Genomic DNA, 27,150 nt, shown 5'->3' with positions numbered 1-27,150 from the left:
TCTATATATAGATATGTAAATTCAGCACTAAAATATATATGTATCAATGCATATACTAATTTGCATATATACTCATGCATATTGAGTATGTGTGTTGTGTTTGTACACCCTCATTCTTCAATCCACTAATGCTCTTAGTATTTTTTTCCTTTCTTCTTCACTTTTTTTTTTGATGTACTGGGGATGGAACCCAGGGCATTCTACCTTTGTACTACATCCCCAGCCCTATTTTTTATTTTATTTTTTGAAATGGTCTCACTGAGTTGCAAAGAGCCTCACTAAGTAGCTGAGGCTGTCTGCAAACCACGATCCTCCCTCTGGTCTCAGCCTCCCGAATGCTGGGATTACAAGTGTGCGCCACCACGCCCAGCTTCTTTATTTTTAATTTATATTATCTTAGTATATTTTGTGAATATACATATCTTATTTTCATAATCCTGGATATTTTGAGTATACCAAGATAAAATATATTAAAAATTCATAATAATATTTATGAATTCTTGTAAGCCATGACATTGGTAAATACATGTATGTACGTACATGTATAGGTATAATAAACTGTTGTGGAGGGCAGAATTCTAAGATGGTACCCAATATCCCCACCCCTCTATTGCATATGTACCTTCTCTTAAATACCCAAACATAAATATTTGTAGGTGTTCCTTTGAAGTGGTTTTATGGATAAAATTAAGGTCCCAGATCTAGTGACTCTAAAAAAGGGAGATTATCTGGGTTGGCCCGACTTAATCAGGTACACCTTCAAAGGGTCTGGGTGGGCTTTTGACAAAGAGAATCAAAGCAGGAGAGGAATCTAACAGGAAGGATTCTCATTGCTGGCTTTGAAGATGGAGGGGGCAACACAGCAAGGAATAAAGGTGGCCTCTAATTGTGGAGGGCAGCGTCAGTCCTCCAGCTGAATTCTGTCACGGTCACTGGAGCAGGGAGGAGGCTCTAGAACGGATGAGAATGCAGGCCAGTGACATAATGATGCTAGCCTTACTGTGAGGAGAGAACCCGGCCACATCGAGTCTCAACTTCTGATCTACAGAACCATAGTAATAAGAGAGGTGCTTGTCAGGTGTGGTGGCACACCCTGGTAATTCTAGCTACTTAGGCTGAGGCAGGACCATCGATTCAAGGCCAGCCTAGGAAACTTAGTGAAAGTCTACCTCAAAATAAAAAATAAAGGGTTGAGATGTACCTCAGTGGTAGAATACCCTGGGTTCTGCAAAAAACAAAAACCACCACCACCACCAACAAAACAAACGATGCTTAAAGCTTCCCGGTTTTTGCTAATTTATTATACAGCAGCAATAAAAAACTAAAATGACTGAATATTTGCTTCACAAATTCACACTATTATTTGTTAAATATTTATTGAGGTTAAATCCACATTACACCAGCACAACAATCCAAAATAGTATGATAGTACTTTTTATATAAATACAAAGTAAAAGGTGGCAAAATAATGCTAGTTAATCCCAAACCCAGCAAATTAGCAAAAGTCACGTTCAGAAAAATTTGGCAAGTAAGATATGACCTAAGTCATAATTCTACAGTTTAGATAGAGGTCCATGAGACTCTGTATGGTATCTTAAATTCCATGTAAGTAACGCATGTAAGTGTGGCCAAAGAAACTTGTACCATCTGCATAGAATATCTGCCACCCAGTGCTCAAGCCGACTAATCATTTAAAACTTGTTTGGTTTGTTGGTGTTCTTACAAAGAAGTAGAAAGCTGTACACGTGAAGCAGTAATATGAAATATAATGGGTGGTATACAGATATAAAATTATTTAAAAAATACTATGCATGAATTGAATAACTGAGCTAAAAAAGTTCAACACTTATTATAAATAATGAAAGAGAAATGTTTTGCAAGAAATACAGTGTTCTCTTTTCATAGCAAAGTACCATTAAAGCCTCATGTTTTATACCATTAGTCCAAATTACTTTTTCCCACTTAAAAATTTTATTGGTTCCGACTTAAATCCATCAAGTCTGGTCAGAATCAAGTCAGTCTAGCTGATGCAGAATCCTATGCATTAAAAAGTGGTCTTTGTGGATATGCCTAATAAACTACTCAGAACCCAGCACCTCCTGAAGGCAAGGTTTCATGGCAGCAGAGAAGTGAACTAATGTTTTCCATCCACCATATCTTAATGCCAATGGGAAAAAAAGCCTTGGAGCGCAAACCTGTTTCTGTCTTTCTTTAGCCCTCCGTTTCCCTCGAGTACACTAGATTCTACAGGCAGCTGCTCATGAACGGCACTCTTGCAGTCTCAATCCATACGCAACTTGCTCAACACGTCTAACATCTTCAGCTACGACTCAAACTTTAGGTGCACTGAAATCCCCATAGCACGCATGCGCCAAACTTGAAATCCCCATAGCACGCATGCGCCAAACTTCCGCCGACCAAGAATCTTTGACTTGTGAATGGCAGTGTTTTTTCACTTCAGTGTAAGATTAATCTTGAAGAAAACCAAAGGGAAGCCTGGCTTTTGCCCCCTCTCCTGCCCCTTCTGCTTTCATCTAAACGAGAACAGTGTGATGGTGCCGGTCGCTTTTCCTTCCTTCTCCTCCCCAGTCCCTCCTCCAATCAACCTTGGTCATTTGGGCCGTCTGGATGCCTTTTGTGGAATGGACTGTAATATATTTCTGCTTTACTCAGAATACTTTATATTATTTATATTTAAATTAGCCCTTTAATATGATTTGTAAATAAGCTTCCTACCAAGGTAGCATGAAATGAAAATACTACACAAAAGAAAAAGAAGACTAAGAACTAAGGTATTGACCTTGTTAGAAAACGCTTGATCGTAAAAAGCATTAAGGCAAGGAGTTCCTCATGGTTTAATATAAAACAATTTGCAAAGACAAGATGCTTTTCTTGGATTTCTTTGTCGTTTCCTTTTTCACCTCACGTATTGCACTTGGTTCACCACAGCTGTCTGAATACACTGCACTGTAGAACTGTAGAAATGTTACACATTTCGCACTATTGTGCTACGTAGCACCTACAGCTGGTGTTTAAAGGCACTTGTAGATAAGATATTTGCGGCTGCCCTTGAACCATTGATTTCCTTTAGCATTTTGGCATTTCAGACCACTTCAATCACAGCATTTCCAAGAGTTTTTCAATTGGACAATAAATGTGAATCTTCTGTGCCGTGTATACATTTCTCTAAGTATTGCCTATTTAAACTCTTAGGTTTTTTTTTTATATCAAGTAGGAGAAATATTTTGGTTTTTTATTTTTTATAGTCAAAGGTATATTTCTGCCTTTTACATAATGTGACAGAGGAATATGTTGGTCAAGGCCACAGCTGTTTCTGTTTCGGTATTCATCCTGAACAAAAACGTGGGATTACAGGTCCTCGCTTTCCACCAGGCCGGCATTCAGTGTCAGGTGCGAGGGGTTGGCTTCGGGTTGGAAGGCGGCTTTGATGTCTAGTCCCTGGTCTGAAAGTGCTGCGTAGCGACTGGCTGAGGGCCGCACCTTTTTTGGCTTGGTGGTCTGTGGCTGCTGATGCCACTGGGCTAGGAAGAAAAAGAGCAAATTCAGGTTTTTAACAAAGATATACTTGGAAAGCTCTTAGATGTTTCAAGTAAACACAGAATGTCTCATGTTCTTTGTGAAAGATAACACTTCCATTGTAGAGACATGAAAAATTTAGGGATACTTCTACATATTACTAATATGTTGCAAATTTTTGTCTGTATAAGAGAATGGGACTATAAGAGCTAGAGAAAAAAGATGAGTATTTTAAAGTGATACTGCAGCACTAGGAAGCCCTCGAAATCCTTGATAAGCTTCCTCATTCTCACCCCTCCTCCTCCCCTTCCTTTCTTTCTTCCTTTCCTTTCACTCATTTGTACTGGGGACCGATTTAACCACAATGAGAAAAATAAACAGGGGCACTCCACTGCTGAGCTCCATTCCATCTCTCGGATCTGCTTTAGTTGCTCAGGCTGGCCTTCATTTGCAATTCTTCTGCCTTCATTCCCAGGTTGCTGGGATTACAGGTGTGTGTCATAGTGTCTGGATCCTCTTCCTCTTTAAAAAGCATATTTTTCTTCAATAATTATAGCAGTTAAGAATTCTGGATGGATTTTTTAATATTAGTAAATTGAAATTAAGGCACTAAGGAAGGCTGAGGCCACTCATTTACTGAAGAACCTCACAAAGCTATTTTTTTTTTCCTCAGAAGAGATAAAATTTGAAATCAGTTAAGTTTTTTTCTAGCAGCTTTTCCTATGTCAATGGGTCATACCCTACTTTCATATTAATCTGTAAATTCAGTAGGAACAGTGTTTAAAATGTTTAGGATGCATGTACATAGATATACATACACAAACACAAATCTATTGCTGAGCTGCTTAGCATATATTAATAAGGAAAGCACTAAGCCACAAAAGTATGCATCCAGCGCATCAGTGGTACACACATTCAGACTGCATCAGGACAGTGTGACAGGATTATAATACAGAAGGAAATGTTAAGCAGCCATCATTTGCAGAACAGTAATGAAGTGTGAAAAACATTATGCCTTTGTCTACTGTTAACTCCTAAGGATGCTTGAGTAATGAAGCCACAACTGACTATCTATGCAAGAGAAATCAACATGCAGATCTTGCTAATTATTCAAAGCTCCTGAATGATACTTGGGCATTTGTTCTCCTTGTGGGGTTTCGCTACTAATGTCGAGAAACTATAAATAGAAAAAGAAAGAGCAATATAAATTTGGAGACAAATACAACACTATAGTTGTTTAAAAGATTAGATAAGAGCAATGCGATTTGCTCTCCAGATGTCTAACTTTTCATAATTCAGTGGGTAAATGCAATGAGACAAAAGGCAGAGGCACTCACTATAAACATCCAGCCTGGCAGTGCAGGACACGATCCCTGCCTCATTCTTGGCTGACACAGTATACCACCCAGCATCTTCTTTTGTGGCTCCCTGAATGAGCAGGCAGATGTAGCCGTGATTATCCTGGTGCATGCTGGAGAAAAGGATACAGTCATTAAGGCTCTAAATTTTTAAATAGGGGCCTTGGACATGAAGCATCATTCTTAATTAGGTCATTAGAAGCAGAATCGTGCAAGTAGCAGATAATAGGGTCATGCTTATTCTGGAGAGGCTGCTAGCCCCATTAAAGTTAATGGGAGAGAAGCAGACCTCAAGGGGTGGAATAAATCTGTGCACTTAATTCCTGGTGGAGACTCTGCCTTCACAAAAACCATGGCATATTCCGTCACCAGTGAAGCAAGAGAATCCATCTTTTCTTTTTGATGTAAACACTTTAAAAAATCACCATTAGGTTAAATCAGAATGTGCTTCATCACATACCAAAGGAGCTTTCCAAAAGCTTATACCTCTGTTTGGGTAAAAGATGATTTTTGTCTTTAATTTAGCTGACAGGGTGGCGTTTACACACATTGATTTATATGATCTATAAAGTGTGTCTTTTTATATATCCTTATGATTGAGCTTTAAGTTTGGTCAAACCACTGAGTGGTCTTACCTCACTCGGTCAGTGCTGTGAGTGAGTGACTCATTTTCTTTCTTCCAAAATATCTGAGGCAGTGGTACTCCCGAGACACGGCACTCCAGCCGCACGGGGTACCCATCAGCAACTCCCGTGTTCTGCAGCTTCTCAATAAACACAGGGGCTTTGTGGGCTTCTTTGGCTAAGAAAACACAAGATGCATCATCTATCAGTGATATACAAAAGGAGCATTACGCAGAAGTCAGAAGCCTTTAGAAATATTGCTTGACTAGCTCTTTTATTTTAATTTTATGATGCCATTTTTCACTTCAGGTGGTAAGATACTAGTTCTCTTTCCAAATTACTCTTTTATCAAGCAAAGGGTTGTAAGCTTCATTCCACTCATTTATTTTCTCAATTAATTCAAGTCTGATAGGCCCACACAGCCCATCGGCCATCTGCTCCACAGCGAGCCTGGCAGACAGGCTGCGGGAGACGCCCGAGTCATTGTGAGCATCTGTGAAGGCTTCACAACTAATTATGTCACCACACAGAGCCTTTACCAGCCGCCGCCCCCTAGTGATGCCGCCAGGACAAGTATTCTTAGGAATCTGATCGCTTAGATTCCTTCGCTGCCATCTGAAATGTTTGCTTTGAAGGTTTTGAAGATCCGTAACTCCTGGCTTAAGTGAGATACACCACAGGATTTAAAGGGGTTAAATACAGGGGAAGCATCTTTATTTAAGTTTAGCAGCTTTAAAAAGTTACCTAGAAACTAGGAATGGACATCATCAAATTAATTCCAATTTGTGTTCTTTGAAGGAACTACACAAAAGACAACTTTGTTATTACCTTACAGGAAATAAGCCCTTAAAAACACAAGCTTATTACTTATTCTGAAAAAAAATAAAAACGGTTTAATAACATTCAGGATTACCACCCAGTAGGAAATTGTTTTCTTAGATCAGTAGTAGAAACAATTTCAGAATAAAGAATAAGCTTCAATTATTCCCTTCTGAGCTACCAGTAGTGAGTATGGACATGCATTATCTTTCTCCACCACCACATCTAGAGTGCCAAATATATCAAAACAAACAGCTAAGAGAGAACCGTAAGAGGATAAAAGTCCTACCTGGAAATTTCAAATGCCTAAGACTCTAAGACCTTGAGTTTTCAGAGTTGTATTTTCATTGGATTTTACATGGTTACCTCGCTTATGGAACAGAAGCTCACTTTATTTTCTTTCTGAGTCTCAGTTTTGAAAAGGAAATGAAGTGTTTAGAAGAAGCCTTCATGTCACCTTACTCAGCAGTAAGAATGACATGTCCCATTTGGAAGCACTGCTGTGCGGGCAGTGATCACACAGAACCTAATACACACCCATTAACTAATCCTTATAAAACGCTGAGACACATCCTGTTCCCCATTTTGCATGTGGTGAAACTGACATGAACTGGGAATGGAGCTGAGATCTGACTCAGAGACCTCGGTTCGGTTGCCATGTGCTGCCACCTTCTGACAGTGCCGGCGGCGGCACACTGACACTGCAGTGTCCCTGGGACCTTTAACTCTCAGTCCTAAAGGACAGATATAACCAAAATGAGAAAACTGGACAGTTTTAGTTTGAGTTTAGAGGACTGAATTAAACCAATCTCAGAAGTATACTTTGCATACAATTTAAAAGCATGGCTAAGGTAACACCCCACATATTTACCACATTTTTGTGAGGATAAAACTTTTTTTTTTTTTTTCAGTGCTGGGGATGGAACTCAGGGGCATTCTACCTCCAAACTACACGCCCAGCCCTAGTTTTTAGTTTTTTAGTATTTTGAACAGGGTCTCACTGAGTTGCAAAGGGCCTCGTAAATAGCTGAGGTTGTCCGAGAACTGTGATCCTCCGGTCTCCGCCTCCTGAATGCTGGGATTACAAGCGTGCGCCACCACGCCTGGCGAGGAAAAACATCTTGGTGCTCTTATTAGAATCCTCCTCTATGACTCTAGCCAGGAGCTCCTATTTCATTCTCATTGCCACTGTTTCTTGACAAAGCTCAGTGGCTCACAGTGAATTGTGAAGGGCACGAGGCACCAACAGGCCATTCTGAGTCTGACCCTCATCTTACTGAAAGGGCCTGGGAACGTCAGAGAAGATCTGCTCTGATTTTCTCATAAGGCTGCTGTGAGGACCCACTGAAATAAATGTATGGCGTGCTTTGCAGATGGCGCTATAAGAAGTACACATTATGCTTTGTTGTGCTTTTTTTTAAATACTAAGGTCAGATATCAGAATCTTTACTTATGCCTAACTCCTAAGGATGGCATAGACCTTTCCATATATTTCCATAAATGTATTTTCTTTCCACTTAGGCTTCTCAAAAAGTAAGACTTATGTATCAAAACTACAAAATTTCATATAATGTAAAACTTCTATAAAATTTACCTAAAGTATAATAATTAAAAACAAATCAGGATTTAATTTGACTAGTATGACAATGTTGTTTTAAAGTTTTAGCTGAGTGTGGTGGCAATGCCTGTAATCCCAGTACTTGGGAGCCTGAGACAGGAGGATAACCAAGGTGAAGCCAACCTCAGCCACTTCCATGAGGCTCTCAGCAACTTGGTAAGACCCTCTTTCCAAAAAATAAAATTAAATAAAAATTTAAAAAATGGGCTGGGCAATTTTAATGATAGTTTTTTAGTTTCACTCCCTATCTGTGTTGGTTAAACAGTGCAGAATTAGTTTGCACGTGTAATCTGACATGCAGTGTGGCGTTCAGATGAGCCTACCAGCAACCACGAGCTCCAGGCTGAAGGAGTTCTGTCCCGCTCGGTTGGTGGCTATGCACGTGTAGATGCCGGCATCTCGGGAGGTGACTGGCTCTATGACCAGAGAGTGCACCCCATTCTCACGGACGAGCATCTTGTGGGCACTGTCGGGGCGTACTGGTTTTCCATCTAGTTGCCAGCTCAGATCTGGGGTTGGTAACCCACTGACCTACACCAGAAAGGAAAGACATGTAAAATTCTCTAATCCTGAAGCAGAGTGAAGTCACTGAGAGCTAAGGAACCAGCGAGTATTCCTCCTTTGGAAACACAAGTGATGGCTTTTAGAATCAGCTCATGTTACTCTTTTGCTTAAAACCTTCCCGTGATTAAACACTCACAGGCTCATTTCTAAACAGTTCTAACAGAACAACCTAGAGACAAGTGGAATGAAGATTAAAAAAAAATTCTGTCATCATCTTACCTCACCCAGGACTATAAAAATTCCTGAGATGATGTCAGCACCGGGCTCTGAGCTCTTTGGAAAAAAAAAAGATGTCCAACCATAACAACAAACACTCAGCTTGTGTATGCACTATAAAGCTTTTCATCAAGGAGTGGCTATTGCTATGGAGACGTTGGTTAGTGCATCCATCAGCACATAGAGCTATTATTATTATTTTATAATCCTTGAAACTGAACAAGAGCAATATGGAATTACCCAGAAAGCCATCTCAACAAATTAGAATCACAATGGAAACGTCATAAAATCTTGAGATCTTGACAGCTGTGTTGACCAGAGTTCAGATAAAAACACATTTAATTGCTAATAACATGGTGTGCTGTGAAGGGTAAGGATGGCTGCCATCTGCCAGCTTTTTACAGAGTTGCCCTTGAATTTGAATAGGAGGAAAAGCACTGTTTAGGAAGGCCTTTGTACCTCTCCTCCCTCCAACTTCACTGGTGGGAAATTACATACAAAAAGATGTCTGCTGGATTACAAAACAATTCCTTTGAAGAAACATCTTTTCCCCAATCAGTCAGAAAACACACATATTCTATTCTTGCTCTGTAATATTTATTTATTGACACTACCTACAAGTTATGTGCCTCTCACAATAGTAGCAAAGTCTAGAGAATTTAAACAAACCAGAAGTTAAGTATGCTTAAATTACCAGTTAAAAGCATGCAAACAGCGGTAGGTGGGCAGCTTGGCTTCTGAGGTGGCTAGGCTCCCTGCTACCCCTAGCACCTGCTACCTGTGCCCCACGCACACTGCTTTACCTGTCTGGAGATCTCTAGAAGTAGATGGGGAGGGGAGGGAACAGACCCAAGCTCAGAAAGACAGTGTCAATCAGTACTTGTTCCCATGCTACTAGGTTAGACCCTGGACAGGCAGGGCCGTCTACTGACTGAGGCTGTAAACGTTTAGCAGGAGAGATGCCCAGCTCTGCGCACTTTCAAACCACTTCATTCACAGCGGGCCTGTTCCAGTGGGCAGGGTTATTCATGCCCAGGCAAAGGGCAAGCACCCTCACTCTTCTGACCCCAGCCCTCCGGGTGAGTAAGGAAAGAAAGCACTGTCTCAGGAGCTGAAGGTCACCGTGAGCGCACACTTGTTACCAGGGGAGTGGGGAGAGTTGTTTTCCCTAATGCTATCAAATAGAGGACAGTTAAGAGTCTAGGATTGTACATCAAGGTGGAGGGTTTGGGGCAACAGCAAACTGTTGCTCTAGTGTTTGACTTATAGAGACTTGTTTCCCTGTCAAAACTTAAATACACTGAAAAAATCCCCCCCCCCCTCTGAAGTAGGTTAATATTCCATCAGTTCATGAGGCAAGATTTCATATTTTTCTTCAGGTCAGATCATCATAGAAAAATCAAGTAAGAACTACTACTTTCTCCCAGCAGAGGGAGCCCAAATTTCGAAAAACTTACATCTATTTAGGAGCAAAACTTTAAGATCAATAAGTAGTAGAGTTCATTTTTTTTTTTCATGAGATTAGTGGTTTTTAAACATTGTTGGCCTCAAATTCTTTTGAGAAGTTGATAAGAATTGTATTATGCACAGTTTTGTATGTAATTGCAAAGAACATACACCTAATGAAGCCTTCTTATCCATGGGCCCTGGGTTAAGAAGCCCTGCAGAAAAACAGGTAAAAAGAAGGATGTCACTCTAACTTCTCTTAGAATTAGAAAATGGAGACCTTGAGGCTCCCTGAAGAGGGCATAGGTCCAACACTGCAACACACAGGCATAAATAAAAACTTTCTTGCCGGGCGTGGTGGCACACGCTTGTAATCTCCGCGCTTGGGAGGCAGAGACAGGAGGATGGCGCAGGTTCAAAGCCAGCCGTGCTGGCTTAAGAGACCCTGTTTCCAAATAAAAATATAAAATAGGTCTGGGAGTGTAGCCCGGAGGTAGAAGGGTTTCCAGGAACCCAGTACCACACACACACACACACACACACAAAAACAACAAACAACAAAAAACAAAAAAACAAACAAGCAAACAAAACTTTCTCAACAAGACCCCAAAGGCACAAGAAACTAAAAGGTGGATCAATACGTGGGACTGCATGAAACTGAAGAGCTTCTGTTAAAGCAAAGGAAACTATCAAGAACCTCAACAGAGAGCCAACAGAATGGGAGAAAATTTTTGCCAATTATTCCTCTGATAGAGGACTAATATCTAGACTATACAGGGAACTGAAGAAAGTCAGCACTAAGAAAATAGATAATCTCATTAAAAGTGGGCAAGTGAACTAAATAGACACTTCACAAAAGAAGAAATTCATTAAATGTATGAAAAAATGCTCAACATCATTAGTAGTTAGATGCAAATCAAAACTACCCTGAAATTTCACCTAACTCCAACTAGAATGGCGATCATTAAAATATATACAACAACAAATGCTGGCGAGGATGTGGAGAAGTGGGAACTCGAATACATTGTTGATGGGATTGCAAATTAGTGCAACCAGATTGGAAACAGTATGGAGGATCCTCAGAAGAATGGGAACAAACCTACCATATGATCCAGCAATACCACTTCCAGGTATCTACCCAAAAGAATGGAAACCAAACTACCAAACTAATGCATGTGTATCTATGTTCAAAGCTATACAATTCATAATTGCCAAACTATGGAACCAGCCAAGATGTCCATCAAGATGAATGGATTACAAAACTATGGGATAGTACAGAATGGAATTTCACTCAGCCATAAAGAAAAACACAGTTATATCATTTACAGGGAAATGGATGGAAGTGGAGGACATTATGCTAAGTGAGATTAGTCCGTCACAAAAAATTAGAAATCGGATACTCTCTCTAATATGTGGAAACTAGGGAAAAACAGGTCATAGGAGAAACGCTTGACAAAGGAGGAGGTACTATAGATGAGCAAACAAGGTGCCCTAACTTAAGAGGATGGAAGGGGGAAGAGGGACATTCCCTAATGTACACGAGGGACATTCACAAACATCAAAGTCAAGCACTAAGCCAAACATGAGAAGGAGGGAAGGGGAGGGAATGGGGACGGGCTAAATGATGTGTGCATATATGCCTTTACCATCTTGCACTCCATTAAGATGTATGACTACAATGCACAAATAAAAAATTTAAAAAATAATTTGTAATTTTTAAAAAAGAATTAGAAAATGGAAGTAATTAAAAGAGTAGATATATGGATATAACATTTATATGAAGCATGAAGATCACCTTGTGTTTAGGAGACACAGCTGACTCATCGCATTTGTGCTTCAACAGAATGAAGAACTTAAAGGGGATATATAACTCCTTCCTGTGACTTTCTGGAGTGTGGTATATAGGGATTGGCATAAAGAATATAAATATAAATTTAAAACTAAAGAAAAAGCATGATGAAGAAACATATAAATGTCGAGTCCATTTCACTCATATTTCTTTTGAGCTGGAGGCATCTTGTACTTTCCCCAAGAGGACCACAGAGAAATGTCTGTGTGGGGAGAAGCGAGGCCCCCAGGGACGCTTACCTTGCAGTCCATTCTGCAGAGCTTCCCTTCTTGGATGGTCAGGTCCCCAGGAGCCTGCAGGAAGTGTGGCCTGAAGAAGCGCTCCTGGATGGGCTCGTTCTCGTCTCCACTGTCTCTCGACCTAGAGCGAGGCCTTGAAACAAGTGAAGGGAAGGTTACCTCAGGCTTTCTGCCATCCAGGGCAATAGTATGATTTTCTCTCTGACCCCTACCCCCAAGATTTACACACTGAAAATATACCAGGAAAACAAAATCTTGTTTAAATGAGAAGGTTATGATAAACGTAAGTCTGCTAGCTAGAGAATAGTATAAATCACACAGGGGAAATGTAAAAAAAGGACGTATTTTTTAAAAATAAATATTCTTTAAAGTTTTATGTTAGAAGTAGCAGCAGCAGCCAGGCGTGGTGGCACATGCTTGTAATCCCAGCATTTGGGAGGCTGAGACTGAAGGATCTCGGTTCACAGAGAGCCTCAGCTACTTAGCGAGGCCCTATTTCAAAATAAAGAATAAAAATATAGGTCTGGGGGTATAGCTCGAAGGTAGAATGTCCCTGGGCTCCCCAGTATGGGAAAAAAAAAAGTAGCAGCAGCTTTTGATGATCTATCTTTGACCAAATCTTTTTCTTTTTCAACAGAAATTACTATTAACTTTCCACTATGATTTTAATTTTGTAGGAAAAGTTTTTATTTTATAAAAATTTAATATATTTCTAATCAAAATTCCTTTTGATATCAACCAGGAAAACAAATATTTTTAGTCAAGAGTTCTTTTGAATTAGTTTTTTTTTTATATCTAAAGGCATTATTATTATGTGTGTGTGTGTGTGTGTGTGTGTGTGTGTGTGTGTGTGTGTGTTTGTGTATGATGCTGGGGATGGAACTCGAGGGCATTCTATCTCTGAGCTACACTTCCTATTTTTTATTCCTTATTTTGAAACAGGGTTTCACTGAATTGCAAATGGCCTTACTCAGTAGCTGAGGCTGGCTGCAACTCCAGAACCTACTGTCTCAGCCTCCCAAATGCCGGGATGACAAGCATGCGCCACCACGCCTGGCCTAAAGCAATATTTTAACTTTTTGTTTTAAAAAAAATTGGGCAAATCTCTCTGATTTTGTGCATCTCTCTCAAATGTGCTGTTAGAGGAATGCAATTTAAGTAATTGCAGGGCCAGGCATGGCGGCGCATGTCTATAGTTTCAGTATATGGAAGGCTGACACAGGAGGACCATAGGTTCAAGGACAGAGCATGGTAAGTTAGTGAAACTCTATTTTAAAATAAAAAGGTCTGGAGGTATAGCTTAGTAATAGAAACCCCCCCGGGTTCAATCCCCAGTACCATAAACACCTAAAAGTTAATTGCAGGGAAGACTTAAGAAATGAGCAAGATATTGAATGCAAATTTTGTCGGTAATCACTAGAAGATAAGTTTAAAAACATTTAACTATAAAAAGCAAGAACAAATAAAACATAACTATATTTCTTTTCACTAAAGGTGTTGTGCATCTCTGGCCTGTGTTCCACAATGAGGACTATTTCAAGATGTTCTGTCTATAAAATATCTCTAGGGTATAGGCTGACAGGCCAACTGCCTTATATTATTTTTATGTACTTTTATTGGTGTATTATCATCTCACATCATAATGCAGCTCAGAGTAATATTGGTATACATGCGCACAGCATATTCTTTAAGTAAAAATAGGTTACTGAGGAAGGATATCCCTTTTCTGTCTTTGCCTGCTGTCAGCATTCATGCATAGGTGCAGGGCTACTAGGAATGGAAAACACACTCTATTAGTTTACTTGAACATTAAAAATAGGACAAATCTTATTTATAAGGTTTATGGTCTAGTGGTTTTATGCTCTGAACTAAGTCACTAAAAATGAACATTAACAAATTAGCGGATTTAAGAAATCTAGTGGCAGTAGCTTATAATTAGACAGCCTTCATAGCTGTTGGTTAGAGAAGTTTTGATTTTGAACACTTGTGTTCCATTTACTAGTATTTCTGTGCTCATGTACCATCTAAAAGTGCTGAGTCTTGATTTCTTCATGTATAAAATGCACCCTAAACTAATAATGGTGTACCTGAATAGCATCAACACATGTTGGCAAATATTTGTCCCTTTCATTTTCCAAACTGCAAAGAGGCAGAATAATCAAGGAATCACCACTTTAAGTTTGTACTCATATTCTAATCACTTGGCTTCTGTGTCATACTGTGATTCCAGTAGTACTGAACTTTTTAAAAAATTGTTTTATTGGTGCATTGGAGTCATACATCTTAATGGAGTGCAAGATGGTAGAGGCATACACGCACACATCACCCAATCAGCCCTTACCCAAATCCTGCCCATAATAAACAGTAATATATAAACAGTGACACCAATGGGAAGGAGCCTCTGAAATACCTTCTGCCGTGAGGGTGGCCTGAGGGAGAACGGGGACTGCGGCCTCTTTGGTTGATGGCCTGGACCATTAGCCGTCCAGTACAACTAGTGCGGCCCTGTCAGAGACATCAAGAAAAGAGATTATTTGCCGTGCAAAACTGCTAACCATTAAGCACCATCATGCCTAGTCCATAAGTTGCATTCTCCATTAGACATTATTTCATAACAAATGGTGTGCCAACAGTAAAGAAAGCCACCCCTCTCAGAGACACACTTGCTTGAGGCAAGCTCCTCAGTGCAACCAAGAACTCAGGTGACCAGGTCTTCCTAGGAATGCCAAGAGTGCTTTCCTGTTTTATCTAGGCTGTAATTGAAATGACAGCCCTCTTGGAATTAACGTAAGCTGCTAAGGCCGCCCAACAAATGAAGTTGCGTTGTACTGTACAGCAGGACTTGTGATGAGTCCATCTTCATGTGCAGGTGTCTACTAACTGTGGCTGATTCTGAAGTTAAAACTAGATGATTTGACTTTTCTGTCAGAGCTTTTTAAGTAATATACTTATTAAATGTTAGCGGTGTTCCCTTTTCCAAACCATATATAAAGAGATGGCTGGATGATTAGATGAACATTATCTAAGAAATATATCGGGAGGCTGAGACAGGAGGATCGTGGTTTGCAGACAGCCTCAGCTACTTAGGCCCTTTGCAACTCAGTGAGACCCTGCTTCAAAAGAAAGAATTAAAAAAAAAAAAACAGGGTTGGGATATAGCTCAGAGGTAGAAATCCCTGGGTTCTAGACCCCATACCCCCCCAAAAAAAAAGGGAAAAAAAAGGAAAAGAAAAGAAATACATATATGGGATAACAAGGAGAAAATCATAACTAAATGACACCATCTTCTCACAAAATGAACATATGTAAGATTTGAAAAACAGAACAGTTTTATACCTAAAACATGTGGGTGATGTATGTGAGAAGGGCCTCACTAACAGAAAGCCATATTTTATCTGTTAAACTGGCCAGCTGAAAATTTGGTAAGTGCTGTTACATGGATAGTTAAACTTACTACTTAGAAGACCTGATGACATGGATAAATCCTCCATTGTACCTCTACCTCTGCCTCTTTTGGCTTTTTGTTTCAACTCCTTTTCTTAATTATTATTATTTCTCTTTATTACTATCAGAGTAGCCAAATGAATTTTTCTCCTCTACTTTTTTCTTTCCTTTTCCAGGAAGATGAGCAGATGTACTTTTAAATTCAGATGCTGGCCGGGCGTGGTGGCGCACGTTTGTAATCCCCATGCTTAGGAGGCAGAGACAGGAGGATCACGCAGGTTCGAAGCCAGCCAGGTGAGCTGGCTTAGGTGACCCTGTTTCCAAATAAAAATGTAAAAATAGGTCTGGGAGTGTAGCCCGGAGGTAGAAGGGCTTCCAGGAACCCCAGTACCACCAAAAATAAATAAATAAATAAATAAATAAATAAATAAATAAATTCAGATGCTGGCCAAAAAGTAATAGCAAAAGAGGGAAAATGAGAAGCAGATGTATCATTAATGACTAGACTGTGTGAATCCTAGTTCTGGATTGTTGAGTAGCCTTAATATTTAGTTTATATTCAAAATAAAATTCTACCAGTAGATTCCATTTTCTTTTCATATTACCAATATAGACAAGTCTGAACGGAAGCAGAGGTGTTCTATGTGTTTTGAAAAATTGTTTCCAATTGAGAGTGGGTTGAGGTGGTGGGAGGCGAACACCAGCAGAGGGGATGTAGTGTAATATCACCAAAAACCCCATGGTACCCATAGTAGGATTTAGGGAAGGGCAGGATCCAGTCAAAGGGGCCCCCAAAGCTTGGACTTTTTTGTGAGTGGTTCTAGAGATTAAACGCAGGGACATTCTTCCTCCAAGTTACACTACCATCCCTATTTTATTTTTTATTTGGAAACAAGGTCTCACTGAGTTTCTAAGAGCACTGCTAAATTGCTGAGGCTCGCCTCGAGTTTTTGATCCTCCTTGCCTCAGCCTCCCAAGTACTAGAATTCCAGGTGTGTGCACCCTGCATAAGCCTGGACTTCTTTAGGGCTGTAACTACCCAGAAAAGGGAAAGACATGAAGACATAAAGGAATGCAATACTATACCACAGAAGAACTTGGAGTTATCAACTATAAAGAGGTGATACCAAAGAAACAAATGGTATCAATGGACATGTGACTCCTGCTAGCATGCACAAGACACTGCCCTTCCTGAAAACTCCCGAGGAGAGAGAAGTATAACATCATGAAGGAGAATTACTTCTAAATTGGATGGATTGTATCTGAAGCACAGGTCACATGATACAGATTTTCTCATGCTGAGCTCTGGGCAAACATTTGGGATTCCCTAAACTAGAATTTACTTAATCCCTCCAAATCTATGCCTGCTGTAGAAAATCTTACTTGCTTAGACGACTCTCATTATTAATTACTTATTTCTACATCCTACTAGATGCTTTATCAAGTGAACATAAAAATCCACGATCCTTTTGAGTAGTTGAGGACAAGAGAATACGTTTTGTTTTATACAAATAATTTCAAGTGTACTGACATGCTCTGCTGCTTCAGTAATGGAATGCACATAATTTGTATATGTCCTTCCTCATGGTGTGAAATTCAGAGGCTCCACAAGAGAAATTAATAGTAATCATTTATGTATTAGAAAAATACATAATTTAATTAAATTTAAACCTTAACCTCGAATTTGAGAGAACAAATATGGGTTGCTTGGAAAAATCCTCTAACATGAATTTGAGTTTAGACTTTTGCTAAAACTTTGGTCAAATCATTGAATTTGCTCAAGCCTTTAGTTCTCCTGTAAAGATGAGGATATGCTACACACACACAGCTCACAAGGATGTTGTAAGAGTGAAATGTTATAACCTAAGATAATTCTGTAAGTATCAAGTGGTACATGAAATAAATTATCGTTATTAAATTCATCATATCTGGTGTTGTGTTACCCACCATGGGTCTTAAGACATTGTATATGCATGGATAGGCATTGAGAAGATTTCAGGAGCCCCATCCTGGGTTTGGCTGACTCTTAATAAAAATTTCCAAGTGATTATACATACTTGACATATGATCTTATTTGCTTGGAAATTTTTTCAAGTACCTATATTGTGTGTATGTGGATTGAACCCATGGGCATTCTGTCTCCAAGCCACACACTCAACCCTATTTTATTAATTTTTTTCTTGGAATCAGGGTCTCTCTGAGTTGCTGAGAGCCTTGCTAAGTTGCTGAGGCTGGCTTTGAACATGTGATCCTCCTGTCTCAGCCTCCCAAGTACTGAGATTACAGGTGTTGCACCACCATGCCAGCCACAAATACTTACTTTAACCAATGTCTCCTCTCCCCTTTCCTTCCAGCATGAACCTCAGACACCTTCATTGGACACTCCTTAACTCTGGAATCACATTGTCTGGGTTTGGAAGTCAGTTCTGTCCCTTATAGCTGAGTGAGTTTAGGCACATAACTGTAATATCTTTAGCTAAGTTTATTTATCTGCAAGACTGGACCATGAAGTTAATACCTAGGTACTTACGATGATTCAATGAGGTAAAGTGTATTAAGTCTTTTTTTTATTGTGTTTTGCACTTAATGAATGCTCAAAATGTTAAAATACTGTAGTACTGAATATGGAGAGAATTATAATAACAACCAGATGAATCTGAGGCATCTTTGAGAATTATTTTGTTCAACACAGTAATTTTTATATATTTATGTGACTCCATTAGCATGTAATTTAAGTCAAAGGAAAAACAAACTGTTTTTAGCAGGGAGGTACATCAACCTTTTAAACTCCTGCAGGTGCTAGAAAGGTGCTGCGCACGGTTGTATCCGGTGGGCTGGTTTATAAGATGACTGCATTTGAGAAACGAGGTAGAAGACGCTCTACTCTGCTCTAGCCACTTGACTATACTTAGGGTAAACCCGACCTTCTCTTTCTCCTCCCCCAAAAGAGGGTGTACAGGTAGGTGAAGTACTCTGGAAAGATGATACAATTCTATAGTATTTTCAAGGTTTTCATTGATGTTGCCATAGGAAATTCACGTAGCCTCCCAGACAGAAGAAAAAAGATATGTTACTGTCTTTCCATTCCTACCCTCCCTACAACCTTTACATCTGAACATAATGGGACAGGCATGGTAATTAATGATTAAGGTAGTGTTGTTGGCTGAACACATTACTAACCAGTACAGGGTCAGGAGCAGTTAGAAAGTATCCAAACTAAGAAGCTATACAGTTTTGACATTTTTTTGAAAACAAAATCCAGAATTCAGTGAAGTGGTTTTGAAGATGTTTTCAATGTGAGTTAATAGAAAATTCAGGTTTTTAAGTCTGAATGTCTTATTTAGGAGATGTTTATGCAGAAGTAGCATTCAGTGCTTTTAATCATGCTAATATGCTGATTGGCTCTGGTAAGCATCATAACTAGTAGGCGCTGACACTCTGTAGCTATACCTGCTTCTAGCTTTCTTGTTTTTATCTGCTTTATCAACCCATGACGTAATAATGGTGGTGAATGTTTAAAATGGAGCTTAAATGAGCCAGGAAACCTCATAATGTTAAGACAAAACACAGTCAACGTGCTAATTTTTTACATTCAACTCAGCTCTGTGTTACTTTTCTATTCTGAACAAATCCACAGATATTATTATTATTATTTTGGTGGCACTGGGTGTGGCACCCAGGGGCTTTTCTACCTCCAGGCTATACTCCCAGACCTATTTTATACTTTATTTGGAAACAGGGTCTCACTAATTTGCTGAGAGCCTCACTCAGTAGCTGAGGCTGGCTTTGAACCTGCACAATCCTCCTGTCTCAGCCTCCCAAGTGCAGGGATTACAAGTGTGCGCCACCACGCCCGGCACAAATCCACAGATTTTAAAGCCGCAATACAAACACGAAGCTGGAGATGTTAAAATGATTCTGGACTGAACATCCAGCTTGTAAACATTCTTCGATGCCTCACGCGAGGCCGACTGTTTATACAATGCGAAGATAACATTTAGATGTCACTGTTTGTGAATCAACTTGTGGCACACAGGTCCTTCTGAAGGCTTGCCGTGCGTACACATGATGCAACTGGAGGAAACCTCAAACTCCACAGCAGCGGGTCTAAAATCCAAGTACAATATGAAGTAACTTAGCAACGTAACCAAACAAAGTAAAACATGCGTGTTTAGATGTAGTTGTGTCTTAAAGATAGGATTAGAGTCTAAAATAAACTGTTTCTGGGATCCTCATTTTGGCATTCGGTTTGGAGAGCGCGGCGCAGCCTCTCTCATTCAGCTACGTGACGGCTTTGTCTCTGATGGATGGCCGGGGCTGCTCGCACTGAGCCCAGCATGCGGCCACGGCGTGTGTGGAGAGCTGCCTGTTCCATCCTAAGCAGAATCTAGTTTAGCCAACAACATCCATCGCGTTTCTTATTCCCAAAGGATTGACCCAGGTGGAAAAACATCATCTTCTATAAAATATCCTGCTCAACTGTCCTATTTCCCTCTCTCCTTGGTTCTCACCCTTCTCTTGGCTGCTGTCTGTAATGAGTTTCCACTGCTCAGGAAAGCTCTGCCTTCTGGGTTTCATTATCAAACTAATTTTTCCACTCCAGCCTCTTCTTTCCCTGGGTCATTTCATTTCATGTAGGCTGCAGTGCATTAGGAAAAAATAAATGCAGTTGCTTCCCATCTCCCTGTCAGTCCCACATGTCTTTTTCCTTTCCTTCGCTCCTTCCTTCGTTCCTTCCTTCGTTCCTTCCTTCCTTCCGATTGAACCCAGGGGCATTCTACCTCTAAGCTACATCTCCAGTTCTTATTATTTTGCTAAGTTGCTGGGGCTGGCCTTGATCCTCCTGTCCCAGCCTCCCAAGTACTGGGATTACAGACATGTACCACAATGTCTGGCTCCCAGATACTATTTTTTTGGGGGGAGGCGGATTACAGGGAACTGAACCCATGGGCATTTTACCTTTGGACTATATTCTCAGTCAGTTTTTATATTTAATATTGAAACAGGGTCTTGCTAAATTGCTGAGGCTGGCTGTTAGCCTGCGATCCTCCTGTCTCGGCCTCCCAAGTCCTGGGATTATAAGCATGTCTCATCATACCCCACGCCCAAATACTTTTAAATTTTAAAGAAACTTAAGGCAACTAAAGGGCATCTAGGAAGTAGATAGTCAATTTTAGTTTTCTGTCAACTATACACTTTTGGGGGTAATCTATCTTAAAAATTCAGCTTTTACTTTTGAAGTTTTTTTTCAGTGCCTATTTAAGACATTCTTTTAAAATGTGTTTCAATTCAACGGATTGTAAGAATCCCCAAATACTTCAATATACAATAACCTCTTTGAAGGCTGAAAGTATGATGGTTTAAAACATTTCTATAATGGTATTCTGAGAGCCAAAAGTGATCATTTATGTCAAGGGTCAGGTAGAAAAATGGCCTGCTACTTACTGTGTTTCAAACACCACTTTGTAGCTGGGCGTGGTGGCACTCGCTTGTAATCCCAGCACTTGGGAGGCTGAGACAGGAGGATCGTGCAGGTTAAGCCAGCCTCAGTACTTAGTGAGGCCCTTCACAACTTAGACTCTGTTTCCAAACAAAATATAAAATAGGTCTGGGAGTATAGCCTGGAAGTAGAAAGCACACACACACACACACACACACACACACACACACACAAATAAACCCCACCACTTTGTTATTTTAATAAGTAGTAAAGTTTATTCCAATATTGAAATGATGACCCCAAAACATATCTGGCATATTTGGACATACCTGCACTGAAGACCCCAGGATAGAAATGGAATTTTTCTCTTGGAATTGAAATTAACCAGGCAACATGACCAGAAACTTGGACCAGTAACTACTGTCAACTGACATAAAGATCAAAATCCTCTCATGGCAGCCAGGCGTGGTGGCACACGTTTGTAATCCCAGCATTTGGGAGGCTGAGACAGGAGGATTGCAGTTCGCAGACAGCCTCAGCTACTTAGGCTCTCTGCAGCTTAATGAGACCCTGTTTCAAAATAAAGAAGAATAATACAAAATCCTCTCATGGCAATTTCAGTGGGATTTACACTTCCCCACACACTGTTTGAGAACCGAATGCCCACTCTAAGGGTTTCCCCAGGTTTTTCTTATGTGTTTCTACGCTGTTTTGGATTATTTAGACAGAAAAGGAGACTTAGTCCCACCTCTTAATTAAAATACTGAAGGTATTCAGAGATCTTGAAATTCTAGGCCCTGAGGTTTCTTTGAATCATCTGCTTCCCTGGTAGACCCAGAGCTCTTTTTACCCTCTGCTTAACTCATAGGTGGGATGGGAGGGATACTGTCAGGAGAGCGGGGTGCTGAGCTACCCACATCAACTGGCTCACGTTTTACACATCTGTCTTCTTTCAAGAGGGCAGCGGGCAAGACCACAGGGACCTGGCAAAGCTGAGGTCCTGGGGCCTAGAGTGAGGACACTGACTGCCCTTGGAGGTCTCCTCTTCATCCTGGGAGTAGAGCAGCTCCCGTGTCATGTGTGGCCAGTGTCACTGTGCCGAGGGTGTGGCCCCCGTCTAGCTCAGACCTCCCTCCCTGAGCCCACAGTGGCGGCAGGGCTGGCACCGCCAACCTCAGCCACCTCATTCCTTTCTCATGGAGGTGATAAAAGGGAAAAGCCAGGAGGCCAGAAGACCACACACAGCAGCATGTTGGGTGGAAATTCCATCCCAAACAGACAAATAATACTCTCCCACATACTGTGCAGTGGAATACCTAGAAACAGAACCAATTCTGCATCCTGGTTCCACAGCATTCTGACAAGTCTTAGGGCTGCTGTCTACGATGGAGTAATTAGTGTCTGTGGATTATGATAATTAAAGAGCATGGATTGAAAGCATACCAGGTGTCAGATAAACGAGCACTTTTTACATATCCCATTTAAACCCATGTTATCACTCCCATTTTCCAGCAGGGAGGCTGTCTCAGCCTCCCAAGCGCTGGGATTACACGTGTGCACCGCCACGCCCAGCTCTTATTTTCATTTTAGGAGACACATTACGGTTGTATCCATTATGAGCTCAGTGTGATGCTAAGATACACGTGGAATGATCGGGGGCATCCTCAGCCGCCTCCTTTATCTAGTGACTTCATGTCTTTCAGAAGAGTAGGAGTGAGCAGACAAGACTGTCCTGGTGCCTCCTGATGTGGTCCACGTGCACGCCGACCCTGGCCATGTGCATGAGCCCTTCCTACTTTAGAACTTTCACATATGTGCGATCTATTCCTATCATCTGACCAGATGCAGACACAGTTGCAGTTTTACATTTGTTCTATAAAATGGCTTTTCCCATAACAAAACATGCTAAGAAAAACACCTTGAAATTAATAGCAGGAACCCATTCCGGGTGTGTACTTAAGGAGCACAGATAATTCTATCCCTAGCATAAGTCACAACTTTTCTAGGGAAGAAAAGGAACAAAAGATTCAATGAAATTTAGATTTTGTTGAATTCTCTGCCATCTTTTTAAACTGAAAGTTGAAATTTGTTATTAGTCAGTGAAATATACTGAAAACATATTAAGAAGGCACAATTATATAGAAAGTTCATCAAGAGTGAAGAGTTTCCTATGCTTTACCATAACCTGACTAGGTGGATAACCTGGATTACATTCTAATCTTAATATTTTTGTACAAAAATATCTTTGTGTGATAATGGAAAATTGGACTAGGATAATCCTGTACAAACTTCTAAAGACTTGTAATTATGTCCTGTTATAATTATATCATTTCTTATGTTCTTTGAAAGAAATAATAAAATGTAGAACAACAGGAACAAATAAGACATTTAAAAAAGAGAGCTTCTGCAAATCTTTCATTAGTTATATAATAAAATTTTCAATTTTAGTTTCTGCAAAAAAAGTGTATGACTTAACATAACTTCTGTGGACTTTGTGAAATTACCCTGCCACATGTTGAATGCACAAGTCACATGTTCAACAAGGTCTCAAGTTAATGTACAAAATCACTTCTTACTCATGTTAGTTTACCCTGTAGCCAAGATAGTGCCTAAAATATATAAGATACTCAGTAAGAAAGAAGTTGTTCACTTGAACTGGGAACACAAGATCCAGAAACCTCCTATTAAATTCTAGAAATATAACTGATTTCTTTATTACCCTAAATCTAAGGGCAAATAGAAAATAAAACATTTTTAATATGGTCACCATCAAAATTATAATTTGGTAAAAATGAAAATGTATTGCTTTAATTCTGGGTCAAGAATTCCATTGATGTGTGTGTGTATGTCTTTATTTTTTATTTTTTCTACTACATATATGCCACTCACTCTATCCTTTCCTCCTCCTTTAGTTTCTTCAATAGAACTTATCCTACCAAAAATATATTATTTATTTATTTGTCCATTGGCTTATTTTCTACCTTAAGTCTCCGTCCTGTCCACCACCGAAACCCTGTAACCTCCACAGGAGGTGTCTACACAGGAGGCCTTTATTAACATTTGTGCAAGGAATGTATATCTGCCCCAGAATCATTCTTACAGGAGAGAACATGTGACAGAATATATAAATACTCATGGAACAAGAATTTTTCTATTCTCTGAAACCAAGATGGATATCGAATTTGGAAAAAGGGTTTCCAAATAAGTATCACTTCACCTTTAAAGAGTTCCTCTGTCCAGTCAAATGCTGGTAAGTGTTACACAGAGGCAAGAGCTCAGACCCACACGCTCTCACCTGAGGGTTGGCAGCCATGATTGTGTAGTTCCCATCATCATCGAGGGTAGAGGCTGAGGCGTGGAGGGAGCAGGTCCCATCAGGATCTCTCTGAATGGTGTAGTGATCACTCTTTGGAGAGATCTGCTTCCCATCTTTAAACCAATAGATCTGTGGAAGGAAACAAAGATTAAGACCGATAATAACAGTGTTGTCTGCAGAGCTAATCCCAATTTTCATGTTAAAATGTAAAACCGAACCATCCCTGAGCTGGACGTGGTGGTACACATTTGTAATCTCAGTACTTAGAGGAGGCTGAGACAGGAGAATCAGCCAGCCTCAGCTACTTAGTGGGGCTCCCAGCAACTTAGTGAGACCCTGTTTCTAAATAAAGTATAGCCAGGCATGGTGGTACATGCTTGTAATCCCGGCATTTGGGAGTCTGAGACCTGAGGATCGCGGTTCGCGGACAGCCTCAGCTACTTAGTGAGGCCCTCTGCAACTTAGTGAGACCCGGTTTCAAAATAAAAAATAAAAAATAGGGCAGGAGGTGTAGCTTGGAGGTCGAATGCCCCTGGGTTCCACCCCCAGACCCGCAAATAAATAAATAAATAAATAAATAAAGTATAAAAAATAGGTCTGGGACTATAGCCCGGCGGTAGAAAAGCCCCTAGGTTCCACCCTCAGTACCACAAAATATATATACTTCTTTTTGTTTAAAAAGTATGGTATTTACCTTTGTATATCTTTGCCTAGTAGTATATGTCCGTCCTTCCTTCCTTCCTTCCTTCCTTCCTTCCTTCCTTCCTTCCATATTCTCTCTCTCTCTCTTTCTCTTTCTGTGGTACTAGAGGTTGAATCCAGAGGCATTCTAACTCTGACCTCCACCTCCACCCTATTTTATTTTTTAGTTTGAAATTGGGTCTCACTAAGTTGCAGGGGTTCTCACTAAGTTGCTAAGGCTGGCTGCGAACCTGTGATTTTCCTTTCTCCGCCTCCAAGCACTGGGATTACAGGTTAGTGCCACTACACCCTGCTTGGTTATTTCTATGAGGCAGTATTATAATATTTTTTCTTTTACTTCTTTTTCCCCAAAATTATGGGTAATTAAATCACATTACTTGTAAGACAAAAGTAAAAAGGTTGTTTTAGAGAAAAAAGAAAACAGACCCTACACTCTGATCATTCCTCTGAATTATGTTAAACAAATAAAAAAGAATGGCAGGGAGGGAGGGAGGGTGATGGCTGGACTCCATTGCTTTAATTCTGGGCCAAGAAGCGTATGATCAAAGGTTGGAAGCTTGTCAGCTCTTTCCGTGATATTAAAGGCAACAAAGTATTATTGCAAAGCACAGTGATTTTCAGATACATATCTTGGGTTGATAGAAAAATGTAAAAAACAATTAATAGAAAATTGGGGTTAGGCTTGGTGGTACACCCTCAGTGTAATCCCACTACGTGGGAGGCTGAGACAGTAGGATCATAGGTTTTAGGTTTTAGGCTAACCTCAAGCAACTTAGTGAGACCTTTGGCAACTTAGTGAGACCCTGTTTCAATATAAAAAAATAAAAGAGGGGGAGTAAAACTCATGTAGAGTGTCCCTGGACTAGTTCAATCCCCAGTCCAAAAAAAAAAAAAAAGAGAGAAAAAAGAAATTGAAAGTGTTCCAACTACCTCTTGTATAGATCCTTATTTCCCTTACATTTAAACAAAACTGCTGGGCCTCATGTGTCTGTTATGTTTTGGTATGGGTTATAACTATGCAATTTCAAGATGGGCTGGCTCACGGTACAGCAGCTCTAACAGGACCGCAGTGGTGAACTAAGCCTGCATCACCCCCCTCGAGACTTTTCTAGATAAAATGGGCTTTTCCCTTTTTTTCAACCACACTAAGTCCTTTGTCGTCATTTTAATTACTTGTATCCAAAAGCATTCTCAATTGATTTCTGATAGAAGAAACCTACTTAAGACTCTTCCAATTTTAAAATAAATACCTTCCTTAAGGTAAATCAACATGCAAACTGAGATATAACCTGGCATTCAGGTTCATTCTCTGTCAAAGCATTTGAATCTGAAAAATCTTTTTAAAACCTATGTTTTTAACACAGGAGAAAGATAGACATATTCAGTACTAAATAATGTATGAACGATCAGAATCATTTATAGCTTTTCTAGCCCTTAGTTTTTAGCTAGCTCCAAATTTACAGAAACTACATTGTTTATTGATCTCTAGAACTAAAAGTTGCTCATTAACTACACTAACAACTTTTCAAGTCTAAAACTTATATAAAGCATCTGTCATACTCCCCAATTATACTTTTTTAGTGGTTTGGTTATATCTGATGAAACAAAGGTGGTATAATTAGTATATTCTTCCTTTTGCATTCTTGCCACAATGCCAGTTCTTCAGAGTTATCTCTTTAATCATATTTTTGCCTCCATTATTGCTTGGAATAAAACTTCCCAGTAACTGTTCCAAATGTTTATCAAGATTGCTAATGGAACACGAAGGAGGAAAGTAAAAGAAAGGAAAACAGGGCAAATTAGAAAGATTTTTCAGTTTCCCCTTGTCTCTACTAAAACAAACTTGCCAAGGGAGGAAGAGATGTTAAAGAAAGACGTAAGCTAAAAACAGGATGCTTCTTTAAACATGATGAATATTCCATACTTTAATAGTTCTAATGTAATTCATATAACATGTGCAGCAATTAGACAGTTCTTTA

At 39.9% G+C, this 27,150-nt stretch overlaps 1 protein-coding gene across 1 annotated transcript in view; it reads right to left on the bottom strand.

Annotated features, from left to right (window-relative positions):
* Positions 1-3,369: 3,369 nt before the first annotated feature.
* PALLD (palladin, cytoskeletal associated protein) overlaps positions 3,370-27,150 on the bottom strand; it is a gene marked incomplete at its 3' end in the record, with an annotated part of 424,215 nt that continues 400,434 nt past the window's right edge. Inside the window, exons 15-21 of the mRNA XM_080710225.1 lie at positions 24,449-24,598; positions 14,680-14,774; positions 12,270-12,402; positions 8,279-8,486; positions 5,531-5,696; positions 4,875-5,008; positions 3,370-3,542 (exon numbers count right to left, since the gene is read on the bottom strand). Coding sequence (XP_080566351.1) covers positions 3,370-3,542; positions 4,875-5,008; positions 5,531-5,696; positions 8,279-8,486; positions 12,270-12,402; positions 14,680-14,774; positions 24,449-24,598 — 1,059 coding nt within the window. The remainder of the gene's footprint in view (positions 3,543-4,874; positions 5,009-5,530; positions 5,697-8,278; positions 8,487-12,269; positions 12,403-14,679; positions 14,775-24,448; positions 24,599-27,150) is intronic.

The sequence above is a fragment of the Muscardinus avellanarius genome, assembly GCF_963383645.1.
Source record: "Muscardinus avellanarius genome assembly, chromosome: 14".
Lineage (NCBI taxonomy): Eukaryota > Metazoa > Chordata > Mammalia > Rodentia > Gliridae > Muscardinus > Muscardinus avellanarius.
This window is presented reverse-complemented; position numbering and strand designations above follow the sequence as displayed.